General features: G+C 41.0%; 1 protein-coding gene across 2 annotated transcripts in view; it reads right to left on the reverse strand.

Annotated features, from left to right (window-relative positions):
* Nucleotides 1–11,372, reverse strand: part of SAMD4B (sterile alpha motif domain containing 4B) — a 29,695-nt gene extending 18,323 nt beyond the window's left edge. For both annotated transcript variants that reach the window (XM_072429348.1, XM_072429347.1), the window contains exons 1-2: nt 11,295–11,372; nt 3,152–3,485 (exon numbers count right to left, since the gene is read on the reverse strand). In XM_072429348.1, the coding sequence (XP_072285449.1) occupies nt 3,152–3,347 (196 nt within the window). In that variant the 5' untranslated portion in view covers nt 3,348–3,485; nt 11,295–11,372. The remainder of the gene's footprint in view (nt 1–3,151; nt 3,486–11,294) is intronic.
* Between the last annotated feature and the right edge of the window lie 825 nt (nt 11,373–12,197).

Below are 12,197 nucleotides of genomic sequence, written 5' to 3' on the forward strand. Positions count from 1 at the left end.
CCCAAATGTATTCCCCCTAGCCCTTGGCTGCCCAATCAAACAGGACATCCAGGTCTGCTTGTAGAATATAGACATTCTGTATGGACTTAATTCTTTTACATAGTTTGGTGTCATTTGCAAACACAGAAATGGTACTTTAATCCCAAACTCTATATCATTTATAAAGATGGTAAACAGTAAAGGTCCCAACACTGAACCCTGGGGTACACCACTAATAACCTTAGACCATTCAGATTATGAATAATTAATTTCAACTCTCTCCAGTTCTCTATCCATATACAGATTGACTTTTCTAAACCTATTGACCCTAACTTGTATATTAACCATCTGTGGGGTACAGTGTCAAATGCTTTAGCAAAGTCCAAGTACACTATATCAACTGCTTTTCCACTGTCTACCTGTTTACATACTTCCTCATAAAAAGAGAGTAAATTTGTTTGATAACGTCTGTCTTTCTTGAAGCCATGCTCACTATCATAACATTATTTTCTAGCAGAAACTCCTCTAAGTGGTTCTTTATCAAGCTCTCTAAGACCTTTCCAACTATGGACGTTAAACTAACGGGTCTGTAGTTACCTGGTAATGACTTTGCTCCTTTTTTGAAGATAGGAACCACATTGGCCTTACGCCAATCCATCGGTACCTTTGCCAGTGACTAAAGAGTCTCTAAAAATTAGAAATAATGGCTTTGAAATAACTGAGCTCAGCTCTTTGAGGACACATGGATGTAATCCATCAGGTCCTGGTGCTTTGTCAACCTTATTTTTTCCCAGCTGTTTCTTAATCATATCAATTCTGAGCCATTGTGACTCATTTAAGGCAGCAACATTGCTATTATGAATTTGGAGTTGAGCTCTGCTATTTTCCTTTGTGTACACAGAGCTTATTGATATTTAGTAAATCTGCCCTGTCTTTATCCCCAGTTACTAACCCAGCAACAACCTTTAAGGGGCCTACATGCTCAGATCTGATCTTTTTGCTATTAATATATTTGAAAAATGTTTTGGGGGTTGCCTTACTTTTCTTTGCAATCTGTCTTTCATTTTGAAGTTATGCACATTTTATCCCCTTTTTACATCTTTTGTTATATTCTTTATATGTTTCAAATGATGAAGGTGATGCTTCATTTTTTTATTTTTGGAATGCACTTTTCTTGTTCCTTATGGCTTTTTTTTAACATCAGCTGCGAGCCACATAAGTTTAAGAGGCTAAAATTAAAACCGATTACTAATTATTAATATCATTTTCAGTTTGCTTTTGTAGAAAAGACTTGAAACATTCCCATTTCTGTTCTGTGTTCTTTGAGGACAATATAGGTCTCCCAGCTCAAGTCACAGAGAGCCGGCCTTAATAATGGAAAATTTGCTTTCTTAAAATTAAATGTTTTTATCTTTCCTGTTTTTGCTTCCTGTTTACAGTTTACATTAAATGAAATCATATTATGGTCACTGCTACTTAGATTCTCTTTTTTTTGCCCATTTGTTATAAGCTCTGCATTGTTAGAAAGAACTAGGTCCAGCAGAGTATCATTTTTAGTTGGGGCTTCCATAAACTTACCATAAAATTTCCTTCCTTTTGCTGTTCCTGTATTGCCATTACCCCAGTCAATGTCAGGGTAGTTGAAACCTCCCATGATTAAAACACTTCCACTTTTTCTATCTGTGCTAGTAGTAGATTTTCTATTCCTTCCTTAGCACTTGGGGGCCTATAGCAGACTCCAATCATTAATTGTGTGTTATTCAACCCCACATTCAACTCCACCCATAATGCCTCAACCTCATCGCTTGTTCCCTCCGCAATGTCTTCCTTCATATTCCCTTTTATATCACTTCTCACATACAGACACACACCACCACCCTTTCGTTTGACTCTGTCTTTACGAAAGAGAGCCAGGATTCAGCAATACCAACTAAGTCAAAATCCTGCTCACTCATTAATGCTTAACTCCCCTATCTTGTTTGCTAGACTTCTAGCATTGGTCAACATGCTCTTTATAAACCATTGCTGCTTTTACCATCATTGTTTGCCAAATCCTTTTGTTTTTAGTACAATACTGCACAATCCAATGTTTCTTTGCAACATGGGAAACTCCTTACAATTATCCATAATCCTCCCCTCCAACTATCCCTAATCCACCCTCCACTAGTGTCTGACTCCTGACTAACCTTTTTGCCACCTTATTTGACTGTCCCACCACCCTGCGTCCTAGTTTAAATATCCCTCCATCATTCCCCTAAATCTTTCCCCTAGCACAGGGCAAAAAGTTTAATCTTGGTTTAATCAGACTACAGAATCTTGTTTCTCATAGACAGGGTCCTTCAGGTGCTTTTGACAGGCTTCTGTCTAGCCACTCTGTCATAAAACAAAGATTAGTGGAGGGCTGCAGTTATTTCCTTCAAGAACTTACCATCATCTCCAAACAGGATCTCTGGAGCTTAGTCAGTGTGACCATCAGGTTCTTGGTCCCCTCGCTCTCATTTGCTCAGTTTGGCTGGGTGACCAGCTCTTGGTAGAGTCCTGGTTGTACTAAACGTCTTCCATTTGAAAATTATGGAGGCCACTGAGCTCTTAGCAACCTTCAGGGAATCCTTCCCCAGATCTGTGTTTTGCAACAATCCTATCTCTGGGCTCTGCAAGCGGTTCCTTTATTGTCATGGCTTGGTGTTTTCACGGATATGTTTCTCAGCTATAAGGCCTTCTATAGAGAGGTGTTTCTTTCTAATCTATGTCGAATCAATTTATTTTACCACCAGTGGACTCCAATCAAGGTGCAGGAAGGTCTGAATCACAAAAGGCCTGAATACTGATGTAAATTTATTTTAGTATTTTATTTTAATTAAATTAATTAATTAACTAAAATTGTCTAAAATTATTTTTTCACTTTGGTATTATGGGGTAATAAATGTAGCTTAATGGAAAAAAAAAGAAGAATTTAAAAGACTGTAGCATCAGGCTGCAAAAAAGTGAAGAGGATCTAAATACTTTCTGAAGACACTGTCTGTTTTTAGCAGGTTTTCAGACTCACTCACAAGTAGAAATATCTTAGTTGATCTAATGACCTTACACCTGTCCAGGTATTCCTTTCAAACTGTAAAACAAAACAGTAACTCTGCTTTAAAGATGAGGATTTATTATGGTAGATTGCACTCACCTGCACTGTTGGCCTCTGTCTCTAGGATGTGTATCTCAGAGCAATCTGACAACGAGTGCTCCAAACATAGTTGCAGGAAACGAGCTTGTGTCCTAGTGATCCTCTTCAGCAGAGACAGAAGGGCCACGGTCTGCTCACATTCGTTCCAGCCTTTGAACCACTCAGATAGGGTGCTCACCTGGTCTCTGAATTTCATGATGCAGGTGAGAAAATTAACAATCACAAGCAAGGGAGTAATTCTAGGACATGGCGCTCGACACCGAGTATAGGGGTGGCCCAATCACAAGGTGGCACATGGAGGATATAAAGTCAGTCACGAATGCACAGCACAATCCTAAGAGTAAGAAGAAAAATGTCTGAGGACAAATCATCATACAAAATGGTACAAGGTAGTGTAAAACAGAAGTTATGCTTTACTAGAAGCCTCACTAGCAGCTAACATTCTCCTTCATTAACCCCCTTCCCTATTTTATTGTCATCAGGGATGAGGAAAGTTCCCACAATTTTGTGTATAGGGACAGACAAATACAAAGATATACGGCTGGGGAAAAAAAAAACACAACACTTAATTTTCTGAATTTTTGTGCACTAATGAGACACGTGGCTGCCGCCAACTTGCCAAAGATTATTTTGGGTGTGTGGTTCAGATAATTTTACTTTTATAAATCACCAGACCATACAGCATTAGAAACAGAGGCAGAATATTTAATAGGTTAAATTTATTCATTTTACCAAAGTGACAGGTTTGACAGCAGTCCCTATAACTTCTAGTTTGGCATCACTTAAATAGACCTAGAATAGGCTCAACAATCAGAAGACAAGTTTAATTTTTGCTAGGAGTTTCAAGTGACATTTTTACTGTCCCTATATTTCAGAGCATAGATATATCTGAAAAGTAGAAGTGTGGATTTTGCTAGGTAGAAAAAAATATTAATAATAAAGTTCAACTTTGCCATTAAACATTTTTACCCAACAAAATCTAGACTTTTTATATCCTTTTATATCAGTGTACTAAAATGAAGGGACACCGTAAAAATGTCCAATGAACCTGCTAACATAAATTCCCTGATACTTTTCTCTGGACTCCGGTAGAGAAGGTAGAGCTGACCTGTGACATTGTCTAGAATGGCCAAAGTACAAGTGCACTTTACAGTAAATTTGTACATTAATAAATACATGATGAGACCAGCTAAATATAAATCTCATCACTGAGTGTTGATGTTTTCAAAAGTCTTTTATGGATTATAACATAATTATATATTACATGTAGACTCAGGCAGCCACACCTGTTTAATACTTATCCTGGCTCAGATTTCTGCTGATCTCCTCTTATCTCACCCAAAAGGACTGGGAGTGAAAACAATTTCTGTAATCCCTAAAGATGCAGAACACCCAAAAACATAACTCACAAGTTTACAAAAAATAAATAAAAAGTATTTTGTAATAACAAGGACCCTGTGTGATTTTTTTCAACCCCGGTAAAAGCATCCGTGTACAAAAGTAAGTAAACAAAACTTCAAGCAAAACTAAACTCTGGAACTGGAAATAAAATATTGTGATCAGGCAGGTCATTTATTGCATGTGCAATGTTCCTTCTAAAATAAAATACCTTACCTGCCTGGATTGCAAATACATATTTAAATTACACTCACCTGTCCCCGATCCCTCGCAAGCAATGCCATCTTCTTTCTTCTCTTCCTGGTTTGGATCTTCAGCCGTCAAATAACAATTCGACTAGACAACTCCAGGATTCACAACATAGCTTTTCTGAAACCAACAACTGCCAGGTTAGTTTACCAAAGAACACTCTTGAGTTCACTACACTGCTGGGAAAATTCCTTTCCCCCACCTCTGTAACTATATTACTGCTGCTAGCATTACCATAAAAATGTGACAGGCGTGTGTGAACCAGAGATAGGTAAAACAGGCAAACCTTTGCTATAAACTATATACATAGTTACAAAAAGTACAACAAAATGAACCTATAAACAGTGTTATTCTCAAAGTGTGTTTTTGTTCAAAATAATAGACTTCTGATCTTCCAAATATCCTTCCGGCAAATAGCTATTTAAATAAAAGTTTGTGGCACAAAACTCAATCCGAAGCGGACATAAACAGCATTCACCAGACTAATTGTGACCTCCACCCCTAAATAGAAGGTCTTGTTTTACTTGTTATAAGAAAAAAAATAAAAGGTCAGAGCACTGGAAGTATAGAGACCTGGGGCTATGCACTGTAAATTACCAGTGAAGGTAAGCGATGACAGATCCTGTGGATATCGTGTAAGATCCAAGGAAAAAAGTAACACCTTTAAAACTCACAAGCTCAAAACTATATATAGGTTCTCTTTTAGAAGGAGAACAGTGAAAAGAGAGGAACAAGTCTCCAACTGTTACAATGACACCGGGCAAAAAAAGAGTTGATGGGAGAGCTGGAGGTGAAAAGCCAAAGCGGTGGAATAGAAGGTTTAATTTTTTATCTTTTATTTTTTTTCTAAGGTGCAAACTATCCAGAAGCCTGCAAAGACTAACAAGCTCCCTGACAAACTGGAAAGTGGGCAAATAACTTTATGCTTAGGAAAGTTTGTCATTGGGTGGTCTTGAATCCTGTGACATCAAGTGCTGGGTCAATCAGCCATTGTCAATGGAAGAACATGCAGGTGGGATGCTTCTAAGGCTACGTACACATGTGCAATGGTTCTTGTCCATCAGCTCATCAGCTCAGGGCTATCAAACCAAAATCTTGCGTGTGTACAGCGCTCGTCCAAAAGACTGTCCGGGCGGATCCACGGGCGATGGATGACGAACAATTGCAATGGAAGTGGAGAGAGTGCAGCGCGGGGCCACACCGTCATTCTCCCCCTCCCCTCTCCATATAGCAGAACGGCCCTGTATGTACAGCACTCGTTCATGCTTCATGCAGTCGCAAGTCTTCAGGGGTAGCAAAAGAGCCAAGACAAGGGACAGAAGGCTGATCATCTAGTTTCAGAGTGGTATGCACCGCATTAAACAGCAAACAGAGTTAGAATCACCACTAAAGACTGCAACTGCTCGAAAATAAGTTGTCAGGTAAAGACTGGAGAGACTATTCATTAAATATAGAGAATGCAGGCAGATCAGCTACAGAACCTGCAGCAAAAAAGTACAAAGTAGGCACAGTAAACTGATTATAGCCTTTGCAATCAGAGTCACCAAGAACTTGAGTCTGATATGTCTGGTATTGTAAACTGGATCCTATGCTCTTAGAATACCCAATGAATCCAGTCCATCGGTAACTGGCCCATGACCATGGCACTGTTTGTTTTTTTTATTGTTGTAATGTTTGATTTTATTATTAAACAATTACTGAAAAAAAAAAAAAAAAAGCTTCCTTTGCAGGTAACCTGTTACCAGTATGGATTCTGGAAAGCACCTATGCAGAAGCGAGTGCCCACCAGTCACCTTCAGGCTGTACAGGGTCTGAATTTGGTACTCCAGGTCAATAGGATAACCACTCTTGACCGCTGAAATCAAGAGGGACCAGCTCTAAAAGTGATGTAGAAATGTTGGGGGAAAAAAACAATGTACTAGCAAAAAAAGCTTTGTCCTTTACAAAAAGCTGAAAGAAAAGATATCCAACCTTCTAGTACAATACCAAAACACAGGCTTGCTGGTGGTAGGAGATGTTATCCTGGGCTGGTCTAGTTTTTTCTCTTTTTGCCAGTTTGCTATCCTACCATAGGAAGCGGTATAACCTGAATGTAAAAGCACTTCCCATCTCCCCTCCCCTGGAGTTGCCCACCCTGAACAAATGAAGGGACAATGATTCTACAGTCTGGGACTTAAAAAGTGAAATTATCCTTAGGATTCCTAATGTCCACTCAAAGTGGAACCAAAACATATTTTTTTTTTTTAGTTTTGGCTAAAGCAAAGGTCAAACATTTCTATACGTTATACGATAGATTAAAAAACATTCTAGCTGCATTTTCAATTTACGTAACTTGGAGTAAGTTTGATTTACATATTATTCTTCATGATTATTCTGCAACTCCCAGCTCTCCGAAATGATTCATTGTTTTGGAAGTCACTCCCTGCCCATTGGACCACTAAAATAAGAGACCATCAGAATGCAGTATGAAAAAAAAAAAAAGATCTTACTTTCCAGTAAAAACAAACACAGTAACCAATACGATGGGATCAGGCCAGCATAGACTGTCATCCAGCAACATTCAAATGCTCTCTCATTTTTGGAATATGTCAGCAGATGGAGACAAGTAATAAAAAGGGAACCTGTCATCCCTTACTAGCTGAATGTAAAGCTCCCACCAGGTGATGAACACCGAGGCTTTCTGTACTCTCAGCCCAGTGCTTTCTCCAGGCCAGTTACACCAAACACTGCAGAGCACCAACCATCCTGATGCCTGTACTGCATGCAAGGGAATCCGGCAATGGCAGCCACCATCACTGGGTGAAGTCTCAGTTGATCACCATTCTTCCTTTATTAATGGATGCCTGGCTGTGGTTTATTCTAAGCACACTCAGTAATGCAGTAATGTTCTCGGTAAAGGATAATAAAATTTACTTTTAAAAGGCAGCTAGTGCAAGTAATCAAGTTTGACTTGCCTTTAGCCTTATGTAAATCCTCATACAGTACAAAGCCAGCTGGGTGAAGAAGTTGATAGGGACAACTGAGTGCCCTGCATCCTCCCATGTGGATATCATGAACGATTTATTAAAGACTGGAGAAGATAGACTATCATGGCGGAGACTAAGTGATCCAACAAACCTGGAATGGGATCTGGTCCAGGTCTGAAAACATTTGGCAAATAAAAGCAAATGATTAATAAAACAATTCCAGGTTTGCTGAAACACCCAGGTTCCTCCATAATAATCTATCTTCTCCAGTCTTGGCAAGCTTAAATAAATCAGACTCACAGTGAGAAAGTTCAGCCCATCACATTGTTGCTTCCTTTTCAATGTGTAACAGCACAGTGGCTCAGTAGTGGTTATTATTATTATTATTATCACTCCGGCCTTTACAGGGCTGGGTCCCAGGTTCAAATCCCAGCCAGGACACTGTGCATGGAAATTGGAAGGTTCTCCCTGTGTTTGTGTAGGTTTCCTCTGGGTTCTCCAGTTTCCTCCCACATTCAAAAAACATGCAGTTAGGTTCATTGGCTTCCCCCCCAAAAAACAAATTGATCTTGAGACTGTATTAACTTCCCTAGCGGTATTCCCAAGTGTGGCTCGGGGTTATTTTCAGTACCAAAAGCGGTAACCGCGAGCCACACTCGGGGAGGAAGTGCAAGCAAGTTTTAAAACTTACCTGGTCCTCACATTCCTGCAGCGTCCTCCAGTGATGCACGGCTGGCATTTGTGTCCCCAACATGTGAACGTTAGGAGCGAGGCCAGGGGACGCAGATGCCGGCTGGACCCGTGAGGCTGGGAGGTGGGAAATTTAAAATAAGTGTTTTTAAATGTACTACTTTGACATTTAAAAATACTTATTATTCAGACCGGCAGGGAGGGTAAAGGCATATGTCTATGGTAGGGACATTAAACTGCTAGCCCCTTGGAGGGACAGCTAGTGACATGATTATGGACTTTGTACAGCACTGTGTAATATGTTCGTGCTATATAAATACTATGTGATAATAATATTAGAGGTGAGTAGATGCCTCAAAGTGTATTGTTTAAAGAGGAACTAAACACATATATACTCACTTGTCTCCATTACAGGCTCTGCCATTTTATCCTTTGCACATCCCAATCTTTGGCTGTCTTGATTGGTTGGGCCATAATCATGGAACTCTTGCACCGGAGTCCATCCGGTCCCGGTACACACAAGGGAAGCTGGGATTACTGGGTAACCCTGTCAACAAATGGGGAGCTCCGCATGTGCAGCACCACACAATATGACAACTGAGTGGTGACCAAACAGGTAAGAATACTCACTCAGAATACTCAGAAGACACACATCGCCTTCTCTTTTTACAATAAACACCAGCCTGAATCTTAAAAGTAGGGCTTCAGTTCTACTCTGAGAAAAGTCAGGTCACCTACCCAACTCTGCCATTCAACAATCACACAGCAGCCAAATAGATTTTTGGAAAGCAAAATCCGATTACAAGTAGAATTTTTTTTTTATGCTTTGCACCAACACTTGCTTGCAGTAAAGGATCATACTCTGCTTTTTGCCACAGGGGAAATGTAGAAAAACTGGAATGCTGTTTGTATCAGTGAATCCCCAGATTCACTGCTAGCTTGGGTGTAAATGTGACCTAACATACAAACTGATCCTCCTCCTAATAATTCAAGCAGATCGTTCATGTTTACTTTTTATTTTTACTATATTATCTATGAAAAGTGTTTTTTTTTCTTTTAACATTTTCAAGGAAAAGTTTCAAGTAAAACCAAAGTCGCCAATGCTCCCTGTCCATGGACTCCATCAACGGTTCTGACATCTTTGCTCTTTGGCCAAATGAAGTACCTTCTGGCTTTTTGATTGGCTGGCCCAGGATGATGTAAGTTCCTTGTATGGGCTCAATAGTAAATTCATCCAGCCACCATGGTGTGCTAAGAGACTTAGCTGCACATGTACATTCATGTGAGCAGACAGGTAGGAATATATTGTTCCAAAAGACACCAAGGGGTAAAATAAAGAGGAACTTTTAACATTGGCGACACAGGCAGGTGGGTATTAAAGAAAGACGGGTAATGTCCCTACTGAAATAACTCTTCTTACCTGCCTGATCACTGCCCGGCTGCCAAACTTTGCTGAGCTGCACATGTGCATCTCACCACTGGTTGCCAGGTAAACACGGCAATCCTGGCTTTCCTTGAACGTGCTGGGAATGAATAAAGTCCTACAAGCCTGCAGGGGAATTATGTCATACTGGCGCGGCCAATCAAGAAGGCTGAAGAGGAAGCAAAGATGGCGGCGCCATGAGACAGAACTAAGATAGGCGAATATAGTTGTGCTTTAATACACGTTCGAACCTGTGACAAATTAGTATTGCTGTCTGTGCCCCTGTTGGGGTGAATTATTCCTTTTATTCATGTTATCACCAAGATAGATAGCAAGCAGGAACATAATGAGTTGACATAAAAACAATAGGAAAAATGACAGCTCAGTGGTTAGCACTCAGGTTCAAATCTCATCTAGGACTCTATCTGCATGGAGTTTGCAGGTTCTCCCTGTGTCTGTGTGGGTTTCCTCCCACATTCCATAAACATGCAGTTAGGTTAATTGGCTTCCTCCTAGAATTGGTATTAGACTGTATTAAAGACATATAACTTTGGTAGAGACATTGGATCGTGAGCTCCTTTGAAGGACATCTAGTCACATGACTATGGACTTTGTACAGCGCTGCATAATATGTTGGTGCTAAATAAATACTGTGTGATAATATTATTATTAGTTCCGATGGGGACACCTGATCTGGGGAGCAACAATCTAGGAAGATTTCCTCTCATTTCCTGTTGCGTCTTTAGGACAGGAGGTGAGGGGAAATCTCTCTAGCTTGCTATATTATATATATCACCATAGAGGATTTCCCTGGGCTAAAGAAAGCTAAGACATTTAGCTGAACATTACACTTTTACTGCAAAAATATTATAGCTCAGAGTACAGATTGTGCATAAAATACAACAGGAAGTGGGCACAAATCTCTCTAGAATCAGAAGAAATCTCTATAGGATAATTTCCCTTCCATTGTTGTTCTGGTAGCAGCTCAGAAATGTAGGATATTGCAATCACATTGACAACAGGGACAAATAGAATGACCTCCCCAGCTGTGACAACACAAAGCACACACAGGGGCTCTAACCTGTCACTATTGTGTGTAGAGATAAACACAAGGGGTAATGGAGGGGTAATTGGGGGTGCAGAAGGAGCCAGATGGGAGCTGTGCACAGGAAATACTGGGAGGGGTGGGCAGAGCAGGGCACACACATCACCCCCCCCCCCATATCACACAGCCCCTCCCCCACACTAGGGTCCCCCTTCTCTCACAGGAGAGCCTTATGTCGGTTGCTAGGGAGATGAGTTGGGGTTGGCTCCTCTGTCCCCCACTATTCACCACCGCTTTTTTTAGTACCGGATAACTCCCCAGCTGCCCCAACCCGTTCCGAACTCCCTCCGGCCACCTTTTGTCCACACTTACCGCCCGTTCAGGCCGCTGCACTCCCCCGGGGAGCCACACAGGCAGCCACCGCCGCCAGCACGTCGCACGTTACGCTCTGCGTAGAGACTGACGTCACCACGCACGTCAAGGCCACACAGATTACACCCCCGATCGTCGATTGGTCGACCTTGGTTAATGATTGACAGCTGCTCTAGAGAGCCCTCCTTCAAGTCACACCTCTGACCGAGAGAACGCGTTGCGATTGGTCGAGGAGGGTTTAATTGACAGATGGAGAACAATGCAGGAGGGCGTGGCGAGTACTGCAGAGGGAGAAATGTCATGTAGATGGCAGGGATGTGAATGATGATGTTGGCTGGAGCTGACACACTTTGCTGCAGGATAAAATTCAACTTACCACCAACAAAATGCAGCTTTAAAGGTGGTGGCAGCATTCATATTTTTTTTTCTATAGATGCCAGTAACACACTTCCTGTCCTAGCTTGACAACACTCACTGTACTGTATCAATGGCGGAGCGGCGTTGTCACCTTAGGCTGCTGTTCTGATTTGCACTACAAAATCTCTCCTTTTCTTCTTCATAACATAGGGAGGAGGGGTTGTGGGATTCTTAGAGACAGACAAAATGATTATTGGTGTCAGTAGTAAATGATCAGAGAGACACAAATTGCCCATTGAACCCCTAGAAACCTCTAGAGGAAGCGTAGGGTTCTACAGAACCTTGGTTGTGACACGCTGGTCTATAGCTTCCCAGTTTTGGTAATATTGGGGGCATATAAGGCAATATATACATAGACATTATTCATATAGAGCCAACAAACCATGCCATTCTTCATGGAGGCCCCCATTATATCAGCCATTGTGCCCAAGGAGCTCACAATCTAATTTTCCCATCACACTCTGGTAGGATAAAGCCAGTATATTG

Source organism: Pyxicephalus adspersus, chromosome Z (genome assembly GCF_032062135.1).
Source record: "Pyxicephalus adspersus chromosome Z, UCB_Pads_2.0, whole genome shotgun sequence".
In the NCBI taxonomy this organism is placed as follows: Eukaryota; Metazoa; Chordata; class Amphibia; order Anura; family Pyxicephalidae; genus Pyxicephalus; species Pyxicephalus adspersus.